Source organism: Alosa pseudoharengus, unplaced genomic scaffold (assembly GCF_046254945.1).
Source record: "Alosa pseudoharengus isolate Yale_2024_CS ecotype anadromous, Long Island Sound unplaced genomic scaffold, YU_APseudo_1.1 YU_APseudo_1.1_scf_13, whole genome shotgun sequence".
Lineage (NCBI taxonomy): Eukaryota > Metazoa > Chordata > Actinopteri > Clupeiformes > Clupeidae > Alosa > Alosa pseudoharengus.
In genome coordinates, this window is record NW_027468598.1 from 26,610,879 (window position 1) to 26,638,849 (window position 27,971).

General features: G+C 45.6%; 1 protein-coding gene across 2 annotated transcripts; it reads right to left on the reverse strand.

The window, feature by feature from the left end:
• Positions 1-958: 958 nt before the first annotated feature.
• wdr62 (WD repeat domain 62) lies at positions 959-27,860 on the reverse strand. 2 transcript variants are annotated; one of them, XM_076282683.1, is made up of 31 exons: positions 27,259-27,860; positions 26,339-26,430; positions 26,154-26,216; positions 25,673-25,730; positions 24,550-24,720; positions 23,972-24,109; positions 23,667-23,849; positions 23,012-23,172; positions 22,317-22,506; positions 21,635-21,805; positions 20,847-21,010; positions 19,482-19,573; positions 19,002-19,127; positions 18,524-18,594; positions 17,697-17,818; positions 17,400-17,475; positions 13,241-13,352; positions 13,016-13,079; positions 12,616-12,738; positions 11,328-11,452; positions 10,930-10,991; positions 10,287-10,625; positions 8,598-8,755; positions 7,764-7,876; positions 7,253-7,378; positions 6,224-6,338; positions 5,755-5,875; positions 5,379-5,454; positions 2,870-3,772; positions 2,665-2,759; positions 959-2,086 (listed from the first exon to the last, which is right to left on the reverse strand). In XM_076282683.1, the coding sequence occupies exons 1-31, from the start codon at positions 27,397-27,399 to the stop codon at positions 1,847-1,849; spliced, it is 4,791 nt and encodes a 1,596-aa protein (XP_076138798.1). In that variant the 5' UTR covers positions 27,400-27,860; the 3' UTR covers positions 959-1,846. The 2 variants fall into 2 exon arrangements, with proteins under 2 accessions (XP_076138798.1, XP_076138797.1); XM_076282682.1 differs by having other exon boundaries at positions 7,253-7,381.
• Between the last annotated feature and the right edge of the window lie 111 nt (positions 27,861-27,971).

The following is a 27,971-nucleotide window of genomic DNA, read 5'->3' on the forward strand; positions in this document are numbered from 1 at the left end:
GAGGAGGAACACATGAAGGAAAAAATATTTTTGCCATAACATTAAACTAGAAATATCGAGAATTGACAGTTGACATACATAGTTTATTAATCTTGACATGTCCATCAAAACTAGTTTGGCGAGCACGACCGCTAAGGTAGCTGCCACCGAATCCGGACAGTTTGATTCAATCAGTTGGCCGATGACTCAACAAAAAGCCTGTGTAGCCTAGATGATAAGGTGAAATTGTACTTCAGAATCGGGTTTAGCAACTACTATCCCAACTAGTTTTGAATGTCCAGAATAAAGACGAAATGTCGAGATTAAAAGTCGACATATTTCAATTTAATATGGCCCCCCCCCCCTTCATGTGTGGCCCTAATACATGGATTTCTATGGAACGTCACGAAAACATGCGTGCGCAACCAAGAGGCAGAAAGCACCACAGAACAGCATAGAGCAATGCAAAAGAGCAAAAGAATAAAATTAGTTTTTGTGCTGAAAACTGCACCAATTCGAAATCACGATGGCTAGAGAATGTTAAATATGTTCAATATCCCTAACGGAATGCATGTCTTCGCCAAAAATGACAAAATACGATGTTATATTAATAATCCAAATGAACGTCAAACTTTGAAATATAGTCTGAAATGAGATGTTATTATCATTGAGACAACAGGGGTATACAAAAAAATCCGATTGTAGCTTACAGCAGCCGACTATTTAGGTTAAGTTTATAACGTTGTGGACGGCCACCAAGCGTCTTCTGCCTCGCGGCTGCGCGCGCATCTAGTTTTGTTGGTAAACGGGAAACCCGTGTATACTCCGTCGCAGCTGCCGGTCAAGACCTTCAAAAAAGACAAAGTTAAACTTGACCTTAACAAGAACCTTGAAACGTATACTTAAATACATTTGACCTTTGGAAACTTCTTTAAGAAGCGACCCAGATCTGTCAGACAGCACTTCCTGGAAAGGTACAATTTTCTTTAGAAAGGTATTAAAATTTATTATCAGATTAAAACACATTTTAAAATGTAATGAAAGAAGGGTCTAAATATTACAGAACATATTTACATAGCATTTTTACAGATGAAAACAAACAAAAGGTGACAAACAAATATATCAGAGGATTGCACATCCACAATATTAATTTTACAGGCGAAAATGAACATTGGCATGTGACATAATACTGTAGTTTTAACAAAGAAAACAAAACACTTAAAGTCCAGAGTTAAAGCCAAAATTTCGCAATTTCTGTGCGGTACTTTGATATGATGTCTATTAAATATACCAGACGATTGGGAGAAATGCAAGGAAAAACAAACTTTGGGTAACTAACCATTTGATCGAAAGTAGAAACAGTACATATGATGGGACAAAACATGCTGACCACCATTGATTGGAAAACAAATCCTCTCCGCTTCAGCTCCACTTATTTAACATAAAAAGGACTTTGGCTTTCCTGTGATTGATGTATGTTGCATCAGCTGATTCAAACTTGCATTCCTTAAGTGTAAAAATCAACTATAAAAAGGTGAAATCTGGCAGGACCATTATGCTAAAATTTTAAAATTTGGTGTATAAAAAGAGTACCTTTTTTTTTACCTTGGCCACAAATGGACATACAAAAATTACACAGATCTTCACGTTCAGTCAACAATGTGTTTTTAAAAAGGTACATAAAACAAATAGTAAAGGTGGCTGGTGGCTGTAAAGTGTTCACAGTAAAAAAAGAAGTCCCAGATGTGTTCGCCTCCTATACTCTCCAACACAATGAAAATGCGAAAGGCGAGTGCGGTTTGAAGCTCAATAATGTCAGACGGTAATGGGAGGGAATATGCAAAACTGGGACAGGTAGTATAGGAGTTCAGTTGGCGTCCATTTTCTTCTCGGCCATCTGGAGCAGCAGCTCGGAGTAGCGCTCGAGCAGAGCCACGGCACGCTGGTCCCTCAGCTGGCGACCGGGGGAGTCCTCCGGGAGCGGAGGTAGAGGAGGAGACGAGGGGGTGAAGACCGAGTCCAGCTCGCTCCGCACCCCAGCAAAGGCGTCCTGGAGAACAGACAGCATCTGGGCCTGCTGGTCAGGAAGCTCGGTGTGGGAACAGAGCTGTGGAGATGGGGGGCATAGTGGTGGGAGGGGGGGGCACAGGAAGACATAGATATTTACTTCATTCATCCCAGAGGGAAATTAATTACTGTGTTGCAGTAGAAATGTGAACACATTTACAAAACATACATCTTTACACAAACATACACAGACAGCGTTATTCATCAAAAGTTAGATTTATCGCTCCACTTAAAAGTTTACCTACAGCAGTTTTACATAAGTAATGTTGATATTTCTTGTCAATGTCTTCCATTGTTGAAGTGCAACGTTCCCTTTAAAGTTAGGGTACAAAATAAACCACATGCAATCATCCAATTTCTTGGTTTCTAGTTTCCTGATTGATCAATGTTGAGAACAACTAAAGAATTTGCGAATTTGAGAATTTGCACCTCTGGAAGGAAACCTTTCCTCAGATATAGTTTCTACATCTGTAAAGGTTAATCAGAATGTTTAAGTCAACTGCCCCCCCCCCCCCCCCCTAGTTCTGACACTCAAGTTAACACCACACAGTGCATTTCACATGCATGAGTTGAGTGGGCACTGAGAGGTGAGGATGAAAGCCTTGTGCTGGTGCTCACCTTGCTGTACAGACTCACAGCTCTCTTCATGGTGTGTCTCAGCTCGTTCACTATCTGGTTGCACGTCTGCAAATTCATAGACTCCACTGAATCAGCTAGAAGCGCAAGAGGGGGAAGAAGACGGAGCCACCAGATTAATAGTCTTCATCTTACAATGCAATGCAACTCAAGATAATTTGTTTCCTCCCCCAACTATCCCCCTCACCAGAGTCCACTGGACTGGAGCACGATGCTGGGCAGTCCTGGAAAGACAGGTTATCCACAGTGGGAGATGCTGCTGGACCGGAGGACCGGGAGATGGCCTGCTGCTGCAGCTGGGCCTGGGGGTCTGGTCTTGGATGCCTCTCGGCAGCTCTGGCCTGAGAGGGCTCTGGGGAGCGACAGGTGGCAGAGGGGAGAGTGGTGGAGGCTCTGGAGCCAAGGGCACCACGGGGGGTCATGCCATCCTCGATGTTGCTGATGCGCTTCCTGCACTCTTGTCCCAGTGACCGCATCTCGGTCGGCGTGACCAGCGCAGACTGCCGTGGCGCGCCCTCCGGAGCCATCCGCCGCCGGCTCTTCATGGAAGCGGCGGGAGACGGGCGGCCCAGGGAGGGGCAGCAGTCGGAGCCCGACAGGTCCAACCGGAGTGCTGCCCGGGCGCTGTGGTTGCCAGGCAACTGGCCCAAAGAGGACGATGTTCCGGTGGAGGCCATCGGCGTGGAGGGGAGGCTGGCTGACCCGGTCTCAGAGGTGAAGGCAGCGATGGTCAAAGAGGATGCAAAAGTAGGAGGAAGAGAGGTAGGGGGCAGGTTCTCCTTAAAGTCCCCGTGCTCCACGCTCAGGTCCTGGAGGGAGGGGGCCCTGGGGCCCGAGGCTTTGGCTGGCGGGGTGGGCTCCTCCGTTAGGGGGGTCCTGCCGGGGGCCTCTGCCGGATTGCCAGAGCGGGACACCTTGGCACGGAAGCTGGTGGTGGTGCTCATGTAGCTCTGAGAGGAGCGTAGTCCCGCGTCCTTCTCCGGCGCCGGGTGGCTGGGTTTGGGAGACGGGCCGCTGCCTGGGTTCTGCCCCGGCGTGGTGGCCACATTCTCAATGTTGGACTGGGAGAACAGGGCCTTGTCTGTTACCTCTGCAGGGGTAGAAAAGACATGTTTTGCAAACAACTCAGAGAAGAAAGGAGAAGATAGTAGACGTGACTGTGCCCTATGAGATTGGATGATTGGTTGTCACTGTTCATGCCTGATTGGTCGATCTGCATGGTGGATGGCACCCACAACACTTCCCCGGACCCCACTGGTAAATAGACACAATAGACCAGCCACTTTACCCTCACCCTAAGAGGAACTGTGAATAGGAAATTATGAACAGGGTGCAAACCAATCACATAAAAACTCAACACAAAGGTGCATGAGAGAGAGAGAGAGAGAAAGAGAAAGAGAAAGAGAGAGAGAGAGGGAGAGAGAGAGAAAGAGAAAGAGAGAAAGAGAGAAAGAGAGAGAGAGAGAGAGAGAGAGAGGGAGAGAAAGAAAGAAAGAAAGAAAGAAAGAGAGAGAAAGAAAGAGAGAGAGAGAGAGAGAGAGAGAGAGAGAGAAAGAAAGAAAGAAAGAAAGAAAGAAAGAAAGAGAGAGAGAGAGACCCAAAACCAGTGTCCCCTGATTTGATCATATTGTGCAGCACCATCAAAACCCCAGTTGCCTGTGCGCACAAACACACACACCTCCCAGGGTGCTAGTCCACCCAATGGCAGCTATGCTGTGGCGACTCTGCAGAGGCCGCGGGCGCCGTAGGTTGGGTGCCGAGAGCCGCTTCCTGGGCACCGGTGGCCGAGACTTCACCAACTTCACAGCTTCAGCTTCACGGCATTCAATTTCAAACAGTTAAAACCAGTGTTAACACACAACGAAGCCAGCGAAGAAACAGGAACCGAGACCCATCCAGCAGCGGCAGCGGTTCTCAACCGCTCGCCAACCCTACAGATATGCAGTTAATGCCTGCTCCAGGGAAACCCGATTAAAGTCAGTGGAATTAAAGGCATACTGCACTCAATTAGACCCATAAGCAGCAGTCCTGATTATCTAAACATACCCGTTTTGGCCAAGTCCAGCATGTTGAGCTGGGGGAGATGACAATCTGGGAGTAATAATAGGTCTTGGTGGTCGTTTACATTTGAATTTGGTGCTTGGTCCATTTGTGATCCAATTTCCCAAGACACATTTTAAAACATTTAAGTCTAAAGGGGGGTCAATGACAACACTAAATATCGACCAAAAACAACAACCTTAACAGTATCGGACCTCAACATGAAATCTTCATGAAATGAGTCAACCAGTGAGACTTCAGAGTTTAGCTGTTGTTGATATACAGTAGTAGCAGTGCCTCTGTCAGCTGTAACTATACCCAGGAAGTTCTGAGTCTCAGAGTAACAGGCTAACCATATTCTTACCGCCTTGATGACGACAACCACATCCTAAGAAATACAGTCACAGATACATATTGAGACCTTCTATTTTGACGTACCGTTCAAGGTGAGGTGTATGTTCTCTCTGAACTAAAGAGAAAAACAACACCGGCCACAAAAGCCAACTGTTGCCTGAAGTGAGTCAGACCAAGCCTACTTCATCTCAGACAAGGTTACTATGGGTAGTGATCACAAGTAACAGAGACAGAGAGACAGACAGAGAGACACAGACAGATAGAGACACAGAGACAGACAGACAAATGAAGCCATGACTCACCTCGGCTCTTGCCCTCCTCAGCCAGCGTGGGAGGCTCCACAGCACTCTCACCAGCCTGCTGAGTCTTCATAGAGACCTGAGCACAGCCAACAAAGACAAACTTTAACTTGCATGCAACTTGGCATAAGATGCCGTTTAAATTAACCATTTTAGCCTGTAGTTGTAAAATCTTAAAGAGAAAATTTGCATTGTACAGTGTTTGTCCCAGTCCAAATGTGTTAAAATGGCCTTTATTGACAGCCCCTTAGCACCCTAATCCCTGCTAAAGGCCAATGAATGCCTCCACATTGAAAACCACACACACACTGTCTCTAGCACAGCACCACCTAGTGGCAAGTAAATCAGAGTGACCAGGGTCCAATTGAGCTGCTCTTACCTGGGGGATGGGGTGAGTAGGGGCAGATGGGGCAGTAGGGCTGCTTCCAGGAGAGGCCTCCTCTGTGATGCTGGGGGGCAGTGCAGCAGGCCGGGGGGCAGACGCACCACAGCCTACGCCTCTGAGAAGGGCAGAGAGAAGACGGGTGAACAGTGTCAGTGAGGGTTTGTGTGCATGCGGAAAAGTTACACAATCAACTCTGATGTTAAATATGGTGCTTATTTCACCAAAGATATGGTGCTTATTTCACATGGTCAAAGAGCTGTCTGTGTCTGTGTTATCAAGGTTAAGTTTGGTGATAAAACTTCTTTCAGTCTTCATATTTATGGGCATATGAGACGTGGACTACAGTAAAATTCTGACAGAAATTTGTGCCATCCATTGTAGCGTAGGGAATCCATTTCTAATGCTAAAGATGAACATGTGCAGCTGCGGGGTGGGTGGGTGGGTGTGTGTGTGTCAGACTGACCGCAGGCGGTTCTGGAAGCGAGACAGGAAACGTGTGGAGATGCTCAGACGCGGGTTGAGGAAGTTGCTGTCAGACGCCGGCTGCAGACTGCGAGGGTCTGTGTCAAACTTCTCAGCTTTATGGGCAGACAGACAGACACACACACATTGAGGCACAAAGCCAACAGAGATGCCTATCATCCATCACCCATACTAAGTTTGCAGAAGGGTATATTCATAAAGGCGTATTTGACTCACTGAACTCAGCTGATTGATAAATGAGTAAGCAGGGATACTGATGGACACAAACGCTGTCATATACACCCTGAAGAATATCACCCAGTATGGCGAACACATTGACGCATCACAGCTAGAGGCTTTCATTGCGAATGCTTGTGTACATGTGTCTACACTACTTCTGTGTTCATGATGATTTCTGAACGTTGATGAAAATGCACTGTGTACTAGGGCCAGTGTTTCCCCATACATTGACTTATTTGTGGCGGCCCACCACAATATCAACATTGACCACCACACAAATTTTCCAGGTTGTACTAAATTGTGCTTAAATCTGGTTAGCATCATAGCCACGCTGTGCTAATTTGTTAAAAACTGTTATATTCAAGTTAATTCTGCAAACCAACCACCACAAATGGAATTTAATTCTGTGGGAAACACTGAGCAGGAACAGGGTACCCTCACCAAGCAAAATCCCCTGACTTTCCCCATGACCTTTAACGGACCGAGCATTCAAAAACCAGCTACAGTATTACGAGAAGCATGTTAACCAGCAAAATTTTGTTGGTATTCATTCCAAATAATATTTTTGCAAGAAACCAAATTCCATGATATTCCATGACTTGGCCCACAAAAATCAAATCTCCTGACTTTCCATGTCTGGAATAGACCGATATCCCAGAAATTCCATAGACCTTGGTTGCCCTGAGGACTGTTTTTACTACCATTACTTGAGGGTGGTGACAATCCACTATGCGCAAAGTGAATAGAGATTAGAAGGTCTCGGGAGGAGGCGGCAGTGGTGTAAGCTCACCATCGCTGGACAGGCTGTTGGCCAGTGTGTCAAAATGCTGGCGCAAGAGTGTCTCTGGCTCTTCCTCCTCCTCTTCCTCCACGCCGGAGCTGCCCGTGGAGCTCACCTGGCTCAGGGAGTCTGTGTCTGCTGTGGACGAGGAAGAGGAAGAGGAGGAAGAAGAGGAGGAGGATGATTTAGAGGAGAGAAGATATTGGGAATGATTAAGAGAACAGAGACATAAGCAGAGAATTAACAAAAAAAAACAGTTTAGACACATAGGTGGACAGGTCACTGCAGAAAGTGATGCTACTTCTACCCAAGTTGTTGACAATTACCAAATCTGAAGGTTGATCAAGACAGTTTGTGGTGGTCACCACATGTCTCTTGAGCGTTACAAAATAGAACAAACTAACGTCTTAGGACTACATTCACTTTAACCGATGTTATTTAGGACTACATTCACTTTAACCTATGCTCTTTAGGTGGAGATGGCGCTAAGGTGAAACATTGTTGGGTGTGGAGGACTCACGATCCACCGCTGGCTCCTGATTGGACCCCCGGCTCTCCGCTGAGCCCACGCAACAGGCACTGTCTGGACTAAGCTCCTCTCCCACCTCACATAAAGCTTTCACGTCAAAGTCCCTGAGGAAAGGCGCGCACACACACACACACACACACACACACGTTATGGTCTACTGCATATGGGTCACATACAATGAGGCACAGTATACAATTCATGGTTTCCCTCCTTTACAAATACTGGTGCTTGAGACACTAGGAAACGTATGCTGCAGTACACAGACACTCAGTCTGATTGCATATTGATTACACCATAACTGTGTGTGTGCTGACAGCGTGTCCATGCAGCAGTGGACAACACGCTGACGTGGTGCAGGTGGTTATGAGAGAGCGAGAATGAGCAGAGTTGGACATTCCAGTTCCAGAAAGTAAAAGTCCTGCCATATATTCTTTCTACTTGTGCACTTAACACAGGGGATATCACTAATTATCTGATCTACCTGGCTGCTAATTAGGATGAGCTGGTTTACTAAATGGTTGGATCAAATACTTGGCAGGACTTTTACTTTCTGAACCCGGGATGCCTGCCTTTGAGAATGAGGGAGAGAAAGAGAAAGAAAGACAATGAATGAATGAATGAGAGAATGAATAAATGAGAGAGAGAGAGAGAGAGAGAGAGAGAGAGAGAGAGAGAGAGAGAGAGAGAGAGAGAGAGAGAGAGAGAGAGAGAGAGAATGAGTGTGTATACAAGTACATATGAGAGTTTTGCGAGTTGATTGAGTGTGTGTGTGGATGCGAGTTTTGAGTGTGTGTGTGTGTGTGAGAGAGAGACTGCCCATCTTACCCGTCTCCCCCTGTTGACAGCGCTGTGCTGTTGCCCGGGTACAGGATGTAGTCGTTCCTGTCCAGAGAGTCGCGTCCAGGGCCAAACAGATCCCCCGCAGCAGTCAGTGGCAGGTAGCCAGGTCTCGGAAAACCCGCCTCAAAGTGACCGCTCGAGCTCTGCACCAACACACACACACACACACACACACGTGTGAAAATGTAGTTTCCCCCCACCTCTCTGGTAACCTGTAGTATCCAGTCCCAGGATACCGAGACAGAGAGAGAGTGCGGCAGATCTTGTTTCCGTGGCTACAAGCGTAACGATGCACCACGTTCACCTGTGGCCGCAGGCGCTAGACTGGCTGGCAGGGATAGAGGTGCTGACTCGCCGCCGCTTTGCTGCAGTGGAGCCCAAAGACAGAGGGAGACAGAGAGGAAGAGAAAGAGAGAGGGGGCTTTGCCCTTCATCCATCCTCTCAGTTTCTCATCTCGCTAGCTGGCAAGCGCTACCACACACACACACACACACACACACACACACACACGAGCCAACCACACATACACATACACACACACACACACACACACTTTAACTCTTGTTAAGCCTTCCTATCCAGACTTCTTGCACTGCAGTGGCAGGGACATCCCATCCTGCTCCCCCCTCCTCCTTTCCCAAAATTCAGTGCCAGTTCCCCTTTAAGTTTATACCATTCAGATTCTGAGATCATCCCTCTGACACACACACCCTGTGCAGCATGTGACTGAGAGAGAGCGCTCGAGAGTGAAGTCGTGTGTGTGTGTGTGTGTGTGTGTGTGTGTGTGTGTGTGTGTGTGTGTGTGTGTGTGTGTGTGTGTGTGTAAAGTGAGTCACCCAAATCAGACTCATGGGACCAAGTGTGGGGGGTTTAAATGAAACTGAAACAGCAGTGGTCAGTGAGTCCTGGTGGGAGTCAGGAGGGCGAGGGAAGTGACTAACGGTGGACACACGGAACATAATAACGCTCAGAGGTAGACTCAGTAAGGAGTCACAGGAAGATGCTTTTTCCCCTAATAAAGAAGGAAGGAAGGAAGGGAGTGATGACAAATAGACCAAACATCAAAACGTAAAATAGAGTCCATTTGGAAAGTTGTTAGACCCCTTCAAGTGTTCAGACCCTTTCAAGTTCTCAGTCTCACCTTATAATGGATTCAACACACAAAACTCCACAAAGAGTTCAGTTTTGTTTTTTTAGAGAAGTCTGAAGTAGGGCTGCACAATATTGGAAAAAAATAATATTTTTCTACAATATATTACAATAGGTCTGATTAAAGTGTCTTGTGTTCCTGCCATGACTGACAGATGCAACACAACACGAGAGTATGGCTCGTTAATTCTATCGTCGTCATGGAAAATGACAAACCGATGAATTTTTCTTCAGCTGCAAAAGCTGTAGCATGATGACTTGCAATTTAAATAATAGACATCAATGTGACCACTGAACATGCACACATCGCAATGACGATGCTAAAACGAACTCTACAGCTCTAGTCTGAAGCATTAGCATAAAATGTGGACAACTTGAACAGGTCTGAAAATTCTTCGAATGTATCTTACTACAAAGACACACACACCAAATCAGTCATGTACACACAGACACATCCAATCACAGATCCTCAAAATATTCATCATGCAACAAACACACACAGCCACATCAGCACTCTAACCCACCTTCTCATCCTCGTTCTCCTCCTCTGGCTCCTCCTCTTCCTCCTCCTCCTCCTCCTCGTCCATGAGGCTGTCCAGGCTCTGGGGGTGGAAGTGGGAGTCGTCGGCCTCCTCATCGGCGTCTCCTCCCCCGTCGGCTCTCTGGGGGCTGGGCGTGAGCGCCAGCTGCAGGCTGCGCGTCTCCAGGAGAGAGCGGATGGCCTGGGGGTCCGACTGCTCGGCCCAGCGGCCCCGTGGCTGGTAGGGGCCCAATGCAGAGGGGGCGACGGCGGCGGCGGCAGCGGCGGTGGTGGTGCCAGCCGAAGCAGCAGGGCCTGGAGCACCAGCAGAGCTCACTGCAGCCTTGGGGTCAGCAGAGGAGGGAGAGGTTGGCAGAGATTTTAAATGATACTTTACTACAACAAAGGAATGACAAAATGGCAATCAATTAATATGTGCAAAATCCTCCGATGTGTAAAAAAAGCAGAGAGAGAGAGAGAGAGAGAGAGAGAGAGAGAGAGAGAGAGAGAGAGAGAGAGAGAGAGAGAGAGAGAGAGAGAGAGAGAGAGAGAGAGAGAGAGAGAGAGAGGCAATAGAGGGTTGAGGAGTGTTCAAGCTTGTTCACAGGTTTGATTACTTTCCCATATTTGCAGGAGTGTTTTCTCACCAGTTTGCGAGCCCACATGGGTAATCTGCCATTGGTCTGCAACAGCAGCGGGTCAGCAACCTCTGGAACACAAGCAGTGATGGCCAACAGTTCAATAAAAATCACTAACACTGCAGCTAAATAATGACCTCCACCAAGGGTGTTATATAGGTACCATTTGTCAATCTCTAAGCAGGATTATGCAAAACCCTCCGGGCTGATTTCCATTAATCTTGGAGAAAGGACTACTTTTTGGTTCCAGATCCAAACCAACTTTTCCGGTTCCAAACCGATTGATCTTTGATCGAAATGCTCCGAACGGTTCAACACCTGGAAGGTGTACCAGAACAGAGCTGGCTCTCTGCTGGTGGATCTGTGGCCTGATCGGCGTCTCGTTAGAGCGTTTTCCCTGCACTCACCCGGATTTGTGTCAACCCTAGCTGGGGTGCGTGGCTCTTCTTCACACAAGGCCGCATCATCCTCTTCCTCACCCTTCTCCTGGGCTATATCCGGCACTGCTGGCACAGTGATGTAGGTCTCCCTCCTACACACACACACCACACACACACCCCACACACACACACACACACACCTCTCTTGACCACCTGTATTCGTCCATCCAGTATATCTCTAACACACAACAATAAAAAACCCGGTCTTTAAGAGCAAACTACAAAATAGGACTTGATTATAGCAACAACAAAAAAATGAACTGTGACCATTTTGGTCGATATACTGAGATCCCAAATATTTAACAAGATTAATCAATGATTTTGGAAACATCCATTTTCTAAATTTTAAAAATGAACAGTGAATTGAATTGGAAAAAGAAAAAATAATCTGTATAGTTTGATAATGTTTTTTCGTAATTGTTGGAAGTAATAATTGACAATTGATCAATTAATTCTATTAATTGCTCTAACTACAAATGTAAAACAAGGTATAATACATTTTTTTTTACATGAACCAGCCACTTGAAAATCTGCAGAGGAGGAAACTAAGCAGACTTTGAAACTAACTATTCCCCTTTCTCCCATTCAGCTCATTTGCTGGCAAAACTGTTCAGTGGTGGGTGATCAGTTGGGTGATCTGCAGTAAACACTTTTTTGTCTTTTTCTTTTTTTTTTAAATGGTGCTAAGCATTCTGCAGTATTGCATTGAAGCAGCTTAACTATGGCCTCAAGCATGGACTCACTGGGCATGTCTGTTTACCCCTCTCCTCCACCCCTTGAAAGCTATCCAAGTATGAGCACATTCTACTAGGGCCAAATCACAGACATCACATAGAACAGGGGTTTTCAACCAGTGGTCCGTGAGGACATTGCTGGTGGTCCCTGACCATGGATTCAGTAGTGTAGTTGCAATGTGGGAATCAGTATTTTTATTCAGTGGTGGTCCTGGGGTTGCGTAATTAGTCAGAATGGTGGTCCCTGGTTCACAATCAGTTGAAAACCCCTGACATAGAAAAATCAGCAAAGTCCAGATGACAAAAAGATGCATGACTCTTCTACAAAATGACTGGTCAAAAAAACAAAAACCCTAATAGGGGTTCAAGTTCAAGGGGCCCTGTTCGTTTAGCTCAATCTAAACACGGTGTTCCGGCAGGATACGCTTAATCTGGATATATAAACACAAGGAGACTAAACGAAGGGCCTGCCACAGATCAACTGATACTGGGAGAAAAACACAACTGTGTCTGTGTCTGACCGGAGCATATGCTGTTGACTGGCAGCACTGGCGTTCCGAAGGCCTGCCCTCTCCCTCTTCTCCGCCAGCCTCTTCCTCATGGAGTTGATCATCTGAGAGTCCAAGCGCCACAGAAACACACAGCTAAACACACACACAAAAAAAACATTTATCAAATGTTACGGTCAGACTTCCATTGGCTTTCACATACACACAAATCATGCACAGTTTATGTCCAGTTGATCCAGTGATACCACTGATTAGTGTACTGGATTACATTCTGAAGTGTATTGGAGACCTGTATTGTATTGGAAACGTGTATTGATTACATTCTGACGTGCATTGCAGACGTGTATTGGATTGCATTATGAAGAGGGAGGGAATGTAAACCAAAGGATTTGAGTCATGCAGTCTCCCTCACCTGTCACCAGATACCGTGATGAGGTACCTGCAGTCCTGGCTGAACCTCATGCCCGTCACGATTTCTGAGAGAGAACGAATGAATGAATGAATGAATGAATGAAAGAAAAAGAAAGAAATGATTTGTTTACTTGCCCATCTCTACTGATTCTTCAGGAGTGGACAGTGTTGAAAAAGCCCCTGTTGGTGTGGGAGGACACACACACACACGAAAAGAGGGGCGTACCAGAGTGCCCAAACAGGCTGGCCACACACTCTCCAGACTCATAGTCAAAGATGCTGATGTTCTTGTCCGAGCAGCTGGTGGCCAGGTAGACTCCAGAAGGATCCATCTGAACCTGTGGAGGGAGGGAGATACGGTTTCTATGGACACCATCAGCACCAGTGCTCTAGAGCATGGGTTCCCAAAGTGGGGGTCGGGACCCCCGGGGGGGGTCGCGGGACGCCGAGGGGTGGGTCGCGAAATGATTTCCATAAATCAAATACATTTGGGAAAAATAAAAGAGCTGTCACTTGACCGCACTTTAAAGACAGATTTCAATTCCAAGACGCTTGCGGAGTTCTGGATTTCAGTCGAGAGGGAATATCCACAGCTATTCAAGGCCGCGATGGACGTACTGACGCCGTTTGGCTCTGACATATATTAAAAACAAATACAGATCGCGTCTAAATGTGGAGGATGATCTCCGTGTGGCCGTCTCCACAATTAAACCAAGACTTGCTGTGTTCCGCGCATATCGCGCATCCATCTCATTAGATGAGATTAACGCTGAAAGTTGGCAAAATGTAAATTTGCGCAGCAACAATTTACAGTTTACAACAGTTTGTGGATATTACCCTGACGGAGATATTCTTCTGTTAAAATGGAAATTAAAGTAATGTTTCAAAGTTAAGTTTGCATGACAGCAATAATGTGCACTTACATGGATATTATTTTTGACTAAGGTATTCTGCTTTTATCATATTGTAAATTTCTATGTAAAATAATAACAGGCTGCTCTGTTCTTTTGTGTTGTCGTTAAGCCCGTGTTTGGATAAGCCTAGTGTGTATGGCCGGTGCGCACATTTTATTTTATTTTTTGAGTCACATCCAGGGATAGTGGGGGTCGCCAGTCTCTGGCACGGTTATTTTGGGGGTCGCGGGTTGGGAACCCCTGCTCTATAGATCAGTGGGACCACACCAACAGTGAGGGTACACAAGCCAAAGTAGACAGGAAAAAAATAGAACTACTCACACACACAGGCTGGGTACCAAACTCTGTACTTTTAATTGCACTGACCACATTAAGTCAGAACACCAAGGATTCGCTTCATGTTAAATCAGCCAGTGCCAAATTTCAGTAAGCTAAAGGAGGAGAAGGAATCTGGGAGAGACTAAACCACTACAGGTGCAATATATGTTTGGCCACTATGTCTTTTTGCACTCTTCCCAGTTTTGTTTTTCTTTTTAAAGAAGCACAGTGTCTGTTGTGCCGCATGTCTTCCCAAATATAAAATTGTTTTTGAACTTGGTAGCTCTACCAATTTCACTGTTCAAGAGCTGCTGGCTAGTGTTACAGATTCAGACAAAGTAAAGTACTGAAAAGACCCCGGCCATGGCGCGACTGGCGGGGGCACCTGCACTGTACGCCGGCGACCAGAGTTCAATTCCTGACCCGTGGTCCTTTCCGGATCCTACCCTGACTCTCTCTTCCTCTCGCTTCCTGTCATATCTCATTAAAAGGCATAAAAAGCCCCAAAAAATATACCAAAAAAAAAAAGTAAAAAAAAAAGTAAAGTACTGAAAAATAAGAGTACGGTTGTGTACCATTATGGAACACACCAAGTACTGGTAGCGATATTACATTGACTTATTTGTGGCTGCCCACCACAATATCAGCATTGACCACCACATAATGACTTTCCAGGTTGTACTAAATTGTGCTTAAATCTGGTTTGCATCATAACCACACTGCTAATAGTTAAAAAAACTGTTGTATTCAAGTTAATTCTGCAAACCAACCACCACAAATGGAATTCAATTCTGTGGGAAACACTGTATTAGTTCAAATATAAAAGGCACCTAACCAATGTTCCCTCTATTTTTTTTTAGCACTGAGAAAATATTTTGTTTTCTGAGCAAACATTTCAGCACTGTGAGCAATTCGCAACCACGCGACCTGCCGAAAATGACTACGAACCTGCGTTAGCCATAGGGAATTCAAAGAGATAACACACAGACCTCTATGGGCAAAACAACAGCACCCTCACTGCTCTTAGGTATCGGGATGAATCTTCAGACCCATTGTCTGACCCTGTACTGGTGCAGAGGCCCCTGGTGTTCCCCCTGGTGCACAACAATGGCCAGCCACATGTGGCAAGAGTGTGCAGGCAGTTGATCCTGGAGGATGAAGGAATTGATACCATGAAGGAATTGATACCATTGACTGTCCCCCACACTCCCCTGACTCAAATCCAGTAGAACACCTCTTGGACATTGTATTTTGGTCCATCCAACACCGGCAGGTTGCACCACAGACTGTCAAGGAGCTCAATGATGGCCGTGTCCACATCTGGGAGCAGACCCCCAGGACACCATCCGCCGTCTCATTGTCCAGCATGTGGGGTCCATACGAACTACTGAGTACCATTTTGAGTTGCTGCAATGAAATTTAGGCAAAATGGACTAGCTTGTCGCATCATTTTTCACTTTTTTCATTGATTTTCGTGGGGGTCTTTGAATTCAGCCCTCTGTAGGTTGATCATTTTCATTACCAAAAAATAATGTGCCATCCTTTACCAAGTACACATTACATACAGTCAGATATCCAGCATGAGTTTTTTTTCCCATTGAGATCTGATGTTTTTTCAAAGTGTTCCTTTAATTTTTTGAGCAGTGTATATTACACAAATGCTAACTGGCTAATGCCAGTGCTTAAAAATAACTATAGGCCTATTAAATTGACATGGTGTCATTTTTTCTAAAGGTAGCCTATATAAACAATTTTATAACTGGAGTGGTTTGCAACAAACTAGGCTACAAAACATGTAATTTGAATTTCACTGAGGGAGATAGGCCTATCTGGCTATGTGGCTCATCTTGTCAGGTGCGGTACCTGACGCTTCAGTAAAGCAGCCACTCCTTTAAGTCTGCTTAACATTAAAGGTTGTATCAGCGATTTCAAGCACAAAAAAGGCCTAAACATAAATTATCAAATTCATCTAATCTTTCCTAACAATCCGCTAGCTGACTACCATAAGCAGGCGGTCAAAAAAAACACGTCTCTGTAGGCAGCCTAGGCTCCGAGATCTGTAGGCCTACACAAAAACAATTGCTACCAGCAACCACTCAAAGCCAAAATAAACTGTTCCAACCAATAACCGACAAGATGCGTGTTTAGGAGAGTTTTGCTGATACAACCTTTAAGCACCATCTGAAGTAAACATTACCATTTTGTTAATGTTTAGCACATGGTCTGCGTAGATAGATAGATGGATACTTTATTGATCCCCAAGGGGAAATTCAAGGCGTAGAACTTGGTAATGGCATTAAGGATGTTTTCTGCAGGGCATCCTGAAAGCTGAATGATTCCAGAAAAAACTGTCTTGTAACTGAAATCAGTTTGCTTCCAAAACGTAATGTCAAGCACAAGCATCTTGCCATATGATCGTGTATCTTGAACTGATAACATGGACATGTTGGTGTTAATTGCTAGCATCACATTGTCAATTAATAATTTTATTTGTTCAGGGTCGGATCGTGCTCTCTGAATTCATCTCTCTCGGGATTCATTAGTTTCGGGGAGAATTTGATCGATAGAGTTCCCATGTCTAAGTCTTAATGTTTTCAATACCTCTACATGGACTTTTTTGTGTCAGATAACGCTTTAGGTAATCAAGCTTCCACTCAGACCAAATTTTCACACAAGCAAACTCTCCTTTCGCTTTTGCCTCCGAGCAGAATTTGCAGATCACGCCACTCCTTTCGTAAATATGTCTGAAAGTTTTTTCCTACCTGGACCATCTTTTGTGTCAGATTGGAGTATTTCATCTAGCCACTCATGTTTAAACGTTAGGCAGACATTTTTCTGTAGCATCTGCTTGCCATGGTAGCCTACTTCATAACTGGAGCAGGGCCTGCCTAGAGTAGCCTAAACGATACTTTGTATGTAAACATTCTAACTTACATCCGGCTTAGTTGTCAGACATGTCAGTATTTTAAATGTTTATTACCTAGCCTATATTGCCTTTGAGGCTCAGATTTTTAATCCCTGAAAAAAAAATTGTTTGTGCAGTCTGAAAAATGTGCGCGGTCTGAAAAATCTATTGCGCGGCCACTTCGACTGGTTTGCGCGCACGCAGCTTAGAGGGAACATTGCACCTAACTCTTAACACACACAGCTTACCTTCAGCAGAGTGCCTTCTTCACTAAGGGAGCCCTTGAAGCACCTCATCATTTTTCCACTCTTGATGTTGTATACTCTGAACACAGGACACAGATACAACACAAACATGTTCATTCACGGAGTGGGCTGTCGGACAAAACTTTGATCAATCAAACAGTCTACCTAAACATTTCAGATACAACCAATCAATCGAACAGTCTACCTTAACATTTCAGATACAACCAATCAATCCATCCACCTTCACAATCCTAATCATTTGAGCTGAAGAGTAAGAGTCACACACAGACACACACACACCTGACGTTGCGGTCCTGGCAGGCAATGGCTGCCTGACCGCCTGTGGCGTCTAGGTCCATGTCGTAGAGGGTGGTTTTCTCTGCCACGTAGTGCGACCGGGAAAAGGACAGGCCCTCTGCTGTCTGCAGGCCAGGAGCACACAACCAAACTTGGGTCACCCTTTACCTGGATAGTCCGCCCAACAACTACAGACACTCAGATTATCAACAAACTCTCTGATCAGTTCTGTTAACTATTTATGATTAAGGTTAGGGGATGTATTTGGTTAAAGGCACACAATACAAGGTTTTCACCTTTATGAAGCCAATTTGATGGTAAACGAACTTGTAATAGGCAAATCGTTCACCTGGCATAGCTATACAGCATAGATGTAGCGAGTCCCTACCGAGAAAACCAGCCATGCAACTTCCAAGAGTGGCGCCTTGCCAAACCTCGCGAGAATCATGAAACATTACTTTGTCAATAGATATAGCTCTTTGGAGATAGTTTTGCCTGTTGTTAATCTTTCACCTCCACAACAAAAGCATTTGCATTGTGTACAGGGCGGGATAAGTCGCGAGAAGTTTGCTATTTACAATAGCAGAGTAACATATAAACACATAACGACTCTAGAGGGAGCTCTACACTCAATAAAAATACCTAAACCTGTACACTTTCATGTAAATTGGCGATAACGATGCCTATTCAGTGACTTCTGCCGCCATTCATTTTATTAAAGCTCCAAAAATTCGTTTAAACGTTTAAATGACCTGATTCACTGCTGGGATGTCTAATCTGCTATAATCCCAGGTAGCTCATTTCTTTTCACCAACACCACACACACCTACCTGCTCGGCTGTGCGGAAATAGATGCTCTTATCAGCCCCACAGCTCACCATGTTCACATCTGAACGGTCACCTACACACACACACACACACACACACACACACACACACACACACACACACACACACACACACACACACACACACACACACACACACACACACACACACACACACACACACACACACACACACACACACACACACACACACACACACACACACACACACACACACACACACACACACAGTAAAAGGAAGTCTTGTGTTACTAAAGCCTCAGATCATACAGGAACTGACAGAGGTGAAAGAATATGGGCTGTTTTCAGATACACTGTGACCAATCAGGAGTAGGGTCAAGGCCTCAAGGGGAATATGGAGTTTTGGACAATGGATGCATTTTCACTTTCAGTCTTCCACTTTTACTCCCTTTGTATATGACAGAGATGAAGGGAGGGACACACACACACACACCCCTACCTGAAAACTTAATGGCAGTGATGGAGGCAGAGTGGTCGTAGACAGTCTGCTCCAGGTTGTAATTGTTCTCCACGTTGAAGATGTGGATGAGACGGTCACGACTGGCCGATGCGAGCAGACGAAGACCTGATACACACACACACACACACAGACACACTCACTCACATGAGTACAAGCTGACCTCATTCACTGACAAACAGTGAAATTGTTTAAAACCTTTATACATGGCATGGTCATGTCACACTCACAGGTTTACCCATCAAATAGGTTCATCAATAAACAGCAGAACAAGGGTAAAAAAACCTGACATACATAAGATTTAAAAAGACATTTAAAACATTTAAAGCAAATCAGTTTAGTGTTATGCTATAGTTATTAGGTCTGTCCACTTCACATGACAGAGGGATTACAATTTGGCAATACGTCATTGGTCAGTGGCGTCACAAAAACAGGGCTCTGAAGATGCCAGTGGACGCATACCAGTTTCCATGGGAGAGAACTCCAGACACAGCACCTCTGAGTCATGGGCCACAATCTTGGCGATCTCGTCTAGAAACTGCAGCTCAAAGATCCTGGGGAGAGATAAGGCTGACACGTCAGCTAGTGTGTGAACAGGCAGAGGAAGCCAGGTTCACACAACTTCAGAGGATGCTTGCATGACCACACCACAAAACATTTTTTAAGGAAAAACAGTTGCTGTAAAGAACAGAAGTGTGTCAATAACAACCCCCCCCCCCCCCCTTTAAGTGTGTGTGTGTGTGTGTGTGTGTGTGTGTGTGTGTTAGGGTTGGGTACCCATCACATTTTAACCAATATCAGTACCGGTGCCGGAGGTTCGGTGTCGGTATTCAGCGGTACTTTTTCCAGTTCCTTAACCTTACTGAATCCGTAACACCTTGTTTGTAAAAGTTGCAAAAAACTCAATTTATACATTGAGAATGTTTTTTTTTTTTAACACATACAAACAGTGGATAGTGAATTTATTTAAACAGACTCAATCAAACATAGAACAAATGATTACTTCATTAGGGTTATGTGATAAGGCCATTTTAAGTCATGTTCATGAAAAAGGCAATTCATCCCCTTTTGTATGCGTTTTAATGCAATTTAAGAGTAGGTTATTATCCCCTGCTTCCCAGTTCTATGTTTGTTTAAGTTACTTAGTTTCAGTCGGTCTCTAACAGGCGTGCGTAGTAGGCTAGTTTAAATGAGTTTGGTCGTTTGGTTATTCTTTGACAAATAAAACTTTCCATGCCAACGTGAATTTGAACTTAGCTCGTTTTAATGCAGACCATTGTCCCACCTTGAAACACTATGCATAGCCTATCAGGTTATCTACATGTATAGGCTAACTAGCAAACTGTAGCCTACAAAATTAACGGATTCCATCTTCAGTTCAACTTGTTTTAGCAACTGTTGTCACAACCGCGGTCACATACGCTTTGAAATGTTACCGTTTTGAATGGATTCAGCTCACTCGTGATTCAGAACGATGGGTGCATTTCATAGCGTCAACTGTCACTATTATTTTAAGTTCTTACCAGGGATACTATTCTGATTAATTTATGCCAGCTCCTGGTGCAACATATGCAGGATTAAATGGTGCATATTAAGTTCGCCATAATAACTTCGCTTTTGAGACAGACATAACGTTACACTTATGAGCTCAGCTGGTGCACTCTGCTACTGATGCACATGAAAGTACCGAAATGTGGCACCGTTCGATTTCACGTGAACCAATGCTCGGTAATACAGACCTAATTCGGTCGGTACTGGTAAAGGAACAGTGTTTGGTACCCAACCTAGTGTGTGTGTGTGTGTGTGTGTGTGTGTGTGTGCCCTCACCGCAGGCTGCCGTTACGGTCTCCAGCAGCGAGGTGCTGGCCGTCTGGACTGATGCCCAGAACCCTTATACCGGACTTCCCGTCCAGAGAGCCCCCTTCAGCCCGCTCCCCCTCCGACTGCAGATGCTGGGTGTCCTCCCCCACATACACGATCCTCATCAGGTCCTGACCACACACACACAAAATTGCATTGCATGCATTTACATTGTATCAAAAATATTTAGCTAATTTTAGCAGACACCTGACCCAAAACCACCTACAGAACGTATTACACCAGCGTGTGTATGTGTGTGTGAGTGGCCAAGTGCAATATACTGTATGTCCTAACGAGGAAGCACACAAGAGCAGATACATAACTCCCAGGCATGCCATACTCTCAGATCTGCTGTCGTCATCAATCACGTCAGCTCGCTGACAGCTGGGCGCTTATTCTCCCAGTGAAGCAGGACGTGTCCTTGGCTATTACACACACAGGCACGCTAGAGGGCATCTAACTTTTTATGGATCAAACATGTTGAGACATGGATGCCAGAGAGTGTGTGTGTGTGTGTGTGTGTGTGTGCACACACACACACACACACACACATTTCATGCCTACATACCGGTGACACTGAAAACGTATGTATGTAGATGTGTGGCTAATATGCGTGTGTCTAGTGCTGCTTCAGAAGGTTGCAGCACAGGTTAGTGTGTGTGTGTGTCTTACATGGTTGTAGAGGTTGGTGTGTGTGTGTGTGTGTGTGTGTTGTGTGTGTATTATATTTATATTTCTCTCCCTCCCTCTCTTACCTGACTATAGAGGTTGCGGAGCAGGCTGGTGGGCAGGCCCGAGCCCTGGGTCTGTGTGGAACCCTGCTGGGGGTCGAGGTGCCACAGGCGGATGGTGTTATCAGACGAGCAGGTGAGGAAGGAGCTGGGGGGCAGACAGGCTGCATGTGGGGCTTCCACCTCAGGGTACGTCTGTGCACACACACACAAAATTCCATTTTGTTAGACATTATGGAATTTCAGAACTTCAATAATTATACTATGGCACTACCACTTTCAAATAGGAGGGTACCAAACTTCTTCATAAATCCCAAGGCAGGGGAACATAGTACTAAAAATTCTTTCCCAATTCTATTCCTCATCTACCTTGGAAATCCAGAGTTCTTGCAAGAGCACAATTTGAATTTGCTCAGCGAGTCACTCTGGCAATCAGTAATGATGCTCATTACCCATGCTGTTGGAGCCAAGCTGCACCAATCACCAGAGGTGAGCTAAACAGATGACGACAACCCTGTGACATGCGGAGTTCGGAATCAGTCCGTAAACATTGGTCCACTTGTGTGCAGTGACCTTTTCAAATGCATGCTTGGTGCCGCCCCTCGAGTTGGGCCATTTTCATTACTCATAGCCAGACCCTAAATCTTTCTAGATTTGGGTCTGGATTTCCAGGCTATTCCCCATCCTGATCTGGAGCAGAACTCACCTCCACACTCCACACGCAGCCGCTGTGGTAGAGGGCCGAGTACACCTTCCCCACGTTCCTAATGTCGCGCACGTCCCACACGTACACGCTGTGGTCGTTATACACACAGGTCAGGTGCCGAGCGACAGGGTCATAGGTCAAGGCCAGCGTGTCTGGGTACTCTGCGCTGAGGTCTGTGGTGAACAAGTGCCTGGGGAGGGGATGGCAAAATAAAAACTGTAACTGTAATAAAAACAACCTATAAGAAGTTAAAAAAAATTATTTAGACACAAAGTCTGAGGGCATCTGAGTGCAAGAGAAAGAGGACCCGTCCTTACTGCCAGATTTAAAAACACAATCAGTTAAATTGTTCCATAAAAACAAAATAAGAAAATCACAGAGCCTAAAATAGCTATGAGTCATCCAATAAACTCACTGCTCACTGAGGTCATTTTACAAATCACAAGTTCTGGCTCTTGGCTAGTGCACATGTCTGTGTGCTGAAGCAGCCTGTAGGCTCATGTGACCTCCACTTCCATAAAGGGTTTGTGTGTTTGGATTGTCAGTGTACGAATCCACATGTGGCCACAAACGCAGTCTCACTCATCTTTGCTGAACGCCCTGTGAAAAAGTCCACTCTGCGTCAGTGTGTGTTCTTACCCTGGCTGGACGCCCTGTGAGATGTCCACTCTGCAGGGTGTGTGTGTGTTTCTTACCCTGGCTGGACGCCCTGTGAGATGTCCACTCCGAGTCTGTGTGGGCGGTGCAAGGTGGTGATGAAGTGCAGGTCTTGAGGGCGGAACACTCTCACCATCCCGTCAGCACAGCCGCAGAACACATAGTTCTCACTCACAGACAGACACCGTGCCGAAGAGGTCTGTGTGTGTGTGTGTGAGAGAGAGAGGTAAACACCCAGTTAGCAATCATTTCTGGACAGTGGGAGTAAAGATAATAGTTGCTGACAGTGGGAGTAAAGATAATATTCTCCGACATTTGGAGATTATCTTTAACCATTCTATGACAAACACTAACAAAAAACCTGATGACAATCTTCCACCAGTCTTCCACCCCACCTAGATTACAGCCTGATCTGGGTCACAATCAGACAACAATTGAAGAACAATAAGCATGTCATTATTTTTAATCCCCAAATCCCAGTTTTAAAAATAACAACAACCAAACAAACAAAACATGCTCTGTTGTCAGCCAGAAAGATACATTTGGAACAAGCTGAATAAAGTTCTGTGGCAGAGGAGAGCTTGGTGATAAACCTGCTGAAGTTAAACCTGTTGGTGCGCTAAGCCTGCCAATGCTATACCTGCTCTGGTTAAACCTGCAGGTGCTGACCTTTGTGGTGGTGAACCAACCTACCTTGAGGTCAACCCACGCCTCCAGCTGCCTCTTGCTGTTGAACAGGCACAGCAGGCCTGTGTGGGTGATGCAGTAGGCACTGCCCGCCATGGCACCGCGGCCGCATGTCAGGCCGCAGAACGTGCTGTTTCGCTGCTCTCCCAGCAAGCCGGAGCGGCCAATCAGGGGCACCGTGCTGTTTACCTAGGGGGTGGGCGCAGGACACCTACCGAGTGAGTTTGGCCTAGAGCACTTGAGTGACATTATCTGAGGCCAATAGCATGGGCTGGAATAAATTGAAATTGAGGCGCATTTTGGCATAGTACCCGTCTCTCTTTGGAAGCGTCCAGGTACCAGAATTTGACATGTCTGTTGCCGGCGGTGACAAAGTAGCTGTTGTCCTCGGAGAAGGAGACAGACAGCACTCTACTGGAAACCTTGTTTGATGCAATAACAGTCCCCTTCTGCAGACGACAGACAAGACACACAGGTGATATTATGCAACCTTACAAGACTTCAGTAAACACTCCTCAGACACTCTTAGGACACTGATCAATACAGAAGATTACAATGACTTCAGAAGCACTCACATGATAACTCAGAAGCACTCACAGGATAAGAACAAAGAATACAGGTAGTCACTCCTGCAGGATATTGAGGTCAGGCTAACTAACCACTCATTCTTTCACAGTTATACAATTACACACCATCTCTCTTTTTTGCCTGCTTTTTAATCATCCAATTCATTTTGTTAATTTTTTTTTTTTTTTTAACAGATCTCAGGTCAAAACGATGCATGCAGATTAAAATAAATTGGCAATTACACATACTCCATTCATCCACGCCAATAGTTCTCCCTGATAGGCTGGGCAAATGTCATGTGACACGTATATCCACCACTCACCCTCCACTCCCACACGTTGACGGTCTGGTCGTGCTGGTATCCCACGGAGACGATGTAGCTGCCGTTGGCAGAGAAGGCCACGCAGGCCACACCATACTTGTGGCACTGGACCTCCGCCACCTGTGCCCGCTCTGCCACGTCCCACACGCGCACACACGGCATGTGCCCACTCTGAGAGAGAGACAGAGAGAGGATTCTCAAAATAAGAACAGAGATAAGGGGGGGGGGGGGGGGGGGGCAGTTAAGGACGTGTCAGGGCAGGACATTTTTGACTGAGTCATATGAGGCAGGCCACACACACAAACACAAAAAACACAATCCTGAAGTCAACACAAGTCCCTTGTTGGCAACACTCTGTTGGCAGCCAGTATGTAGGTCAGGAAGTTAAGTCTGACGCATCACCTGCTTATTTCTGCACATCAGCCCTGCTGCAAAGCAACACTTTGTTTACTTCTGCAGACGACCAAGGCAGGAGAGAGGGAGAGTGGGGGAGGGTATCCCGGAGACTCATTCCAGGCTCAGTCCACCCATGAGCAGAGCACACAAGTACATGTGTTTACAAACTCAATTTAAGAGGCTTTACACTTGTCGTACTCTGAGACAAGATTACGTAAAGGGATTAGAAGGGGGACCATGTATGTCGCTTGTCATACAACACCAGCATGGCAACAAATATATCTGTCTCATAGGCCACACTGTGTGTGTGTGTGTGTGTGTGTGTGTGTGTGGTTTTAAGGAGCTGCACGTTGGTACAACAACTTCCCCTTCCACCAACCCTCCTCGCCATGGCAACGTCTGCAGACCACATCAGAACACAACAACAACTGGTAGCCTAGCGCCCTGGGCCACAACTGCGACCCGCGGCTGTTCAGGGGGAGAGAGAGAGAGAGAGAGAGGGAGAGCACTTATCCTCCCGTAACTCACTCGGGTCGCCATCACCCACACGGCTCGTGTTTGAAGACGTGCGTACATGTTGACCTCAGACAATCAATCACTGAGAAACACTCGTCTCCCCTCCTGTAGAAACTCGAGGAAGAACATGCATGTAGGGCTTCTCTTTTTTAAAAGACACTCACCCCCCCCCCCCCTTTCTGCAGATTTAGGAATGATTCCAAGTGCTTACCTCACCGGTGACCAGATATTTTCCATCCTGAGAAAAGGCCAAGGCAGAGAAGGTTTTCCTGGGTAACACACACACACACAAACCTTAATATTAAAGGCTGTAATCTGGCATCTGAATAAAAATAGCATGGCACTCACTCATTTTGTGGACATTTCAAAATATAGCCCCCACATGGAAAAAGCCTGGGAGAATCTTAATATTACTCTTTGTGGATCAAGAAGGAATAGCCAGTGAATTCCTTACGATGGCTGCCAAGATAACCTTCCCTATGACCTGGTACAGCTGGCAGCTATTCCTTTTCAAAACCCATGAGTGTAAACGTGTGTTTACAGGATCCTGGGAAAGAGGCTGATTGGACTAGCATTCATCCATGAGGGCTGCAGTTACTTTTTAATGAATAGGTCTTAAAAAGAGCAAAGGTGGCAACCATAGAATTACATAAGTAACCATTAGACCTGTGGATTGAGACATGCACACATACCTGGATGTATTGAGAATGTGACTCTGCTTATTCTTCTTTGGATGCAGGATAACTACAACGCATCTGTGATTTAAAAAAAGATAAAATCAAACGTGTTTAGCATACCAGTAAACGTTTTCATGCAGTCTCAAAAGCAGTGTCAACTTCTTCTGCAAAGCTGAAGTTAGGCAGAGAGGTGTTATTACCCTGCTGGATAGGCGACCAAACCAGTGTTGGGATCGCAGGCCAAACCGCTACTGCTAGATGTAGTGATGCCGAGGACTTTCTCCAGGACCACCTAAAATGACAGTCACACTTAGCAAGGCTGCTCTACACAAATGCTCCACATTAAGTCATATCATTCTGCCTTGTTGGTTTTGTTTGACGCTCGCCTCATTCACCCTTGCTTATTGTAATATCTCTGTTTACACGGACAATTCGGAGCCCGCCCGGCATCCTCAACAGTGAAGAAGCAACAAGCAGGTGCAGCAAAAGCTGCGCCAGAAATATATAGGAAATCTGAGCTCCGTGTTGGACGGGAAACCCATCTGTGACCCACCTGCGGCTCAAAACTACTTATGTGCGTCCTTTTTGCAAATTCAGGTCGTATTAGGCCCCTGTCATCTAACAAGCCTGGCAGGGTCGGAGAGGTTACAATGTGAAGCAAAATCGAAGAGGCTGGCCTAGGCCTAAACAAGCAAGGCATAAAAAAAAGAAACTGAGGCATCGTGGTCTTTCGATGCTTATTTATGACTTATTTATTTTCGTAGACTCTTGGTCTTAAATAATGGATAAGCCAACAGGTAACAGACACCAGCTGGATAACAAATATTTGTTCTGACTGTAACGTTAAATACAGAATGAAGCAAAGGATATGGATTTTACAAGGCCAAACAAACCAAACGTTATGACTAACTTGCGGCTAACATCGGCCTAAATTCAATGGGCACAGTGTTCATTAACACAATTTTGAGATGCATGTTCTTTTTCATGCAAAATGACTTGAACCACGTGAACGTAGCTTTAAAAAATGTCGGGAAGTACACTCTAGTGTCACTTCCATCTCCTTGCTCTGCCTTTGAAGTAGTTTAGTCAGCGTTTTTACAAAAAAAATGAAGTTACATACCCGATTATGTATATTTCTTCTGTGAGACTGGCGGACTTTCCGTCTCAAATTTGTAACGTTACTTGATGCCGCGTTGTGACTGTTTGGCTTTTTCACTGTGCAGGTAAAACTGCCTCCCCCAAACTGCGATGTTTCCGCCATGGTGTCTGTGCGGACACAAACAAGACTAAAGTTCGAAATGTCTAGTTGGTCCAACGATAGTTGCCAATGTCCTCACACACTCGCACTTCTTCAGGACAACGTATTGTTTCGTGCGGGGAAAGAGAGGTTAGCATTTGCTAACGGTTTAAAATCAATAACTGTTATGGATATCTGACGCTAGCGGGTTTGACTGCCGAAAGATAGCTTGATTCCAGTTGCCTTCAACACAAAACAATCGTCCAACTGAAATTCGCAACTGGAAACTCTTCAGTAGACGTGGTAGCTCAACAGGAAACGCTATCGAAATTGTGAGCTCCGGAAACGCAGTTGGATCTGCCGATAATTGTGTTAAGTTAGTGCTAAAATAACTTCCAACAGCGTCCGATTTTTTCCTTATCCTTAAAACTCGTCGGGAAACTACGGCAAGTCAAGGGACGGGTAGACGAAAGTTCGGCCGTCAGCAAGCGGCACACATTTTCAAACATACACCGCCCTCTGTGATTGCGTGATTTCTGCATAATTACAGAAATCCCGCCCCAATGTTCGATTCTCATTGGACAATTTCTGAGGAT

What these genes read in the sequence shown, in the direction of transcription:
- wdr62 (XM_076282682.1), bottom strand. Translation starts at nt 27,399, where the DNA reads ATGGCGGAAACATCGCAGTTTGGGGGAGGCAGTTTTACCTGCACAGTG. An exon ending in CTGTCAACAGGGGGAGACGG is followed by an intron (nt 7,877 to 8,597) that starts GTAAGATGGGCA and finishes GCCTTTCCTCAG; the next exon opens with GGACTTTGACGTGAAAGCTT. An exon ending in CAACAGCCTGTCCAGCGATG is followed by an intron (nt 6,339 to 7,252) that starts GTGAGCTTACAC and finishes CTGCCCATAAAG; the next exon opens with CTGAGAAGTTTGACACAGAC.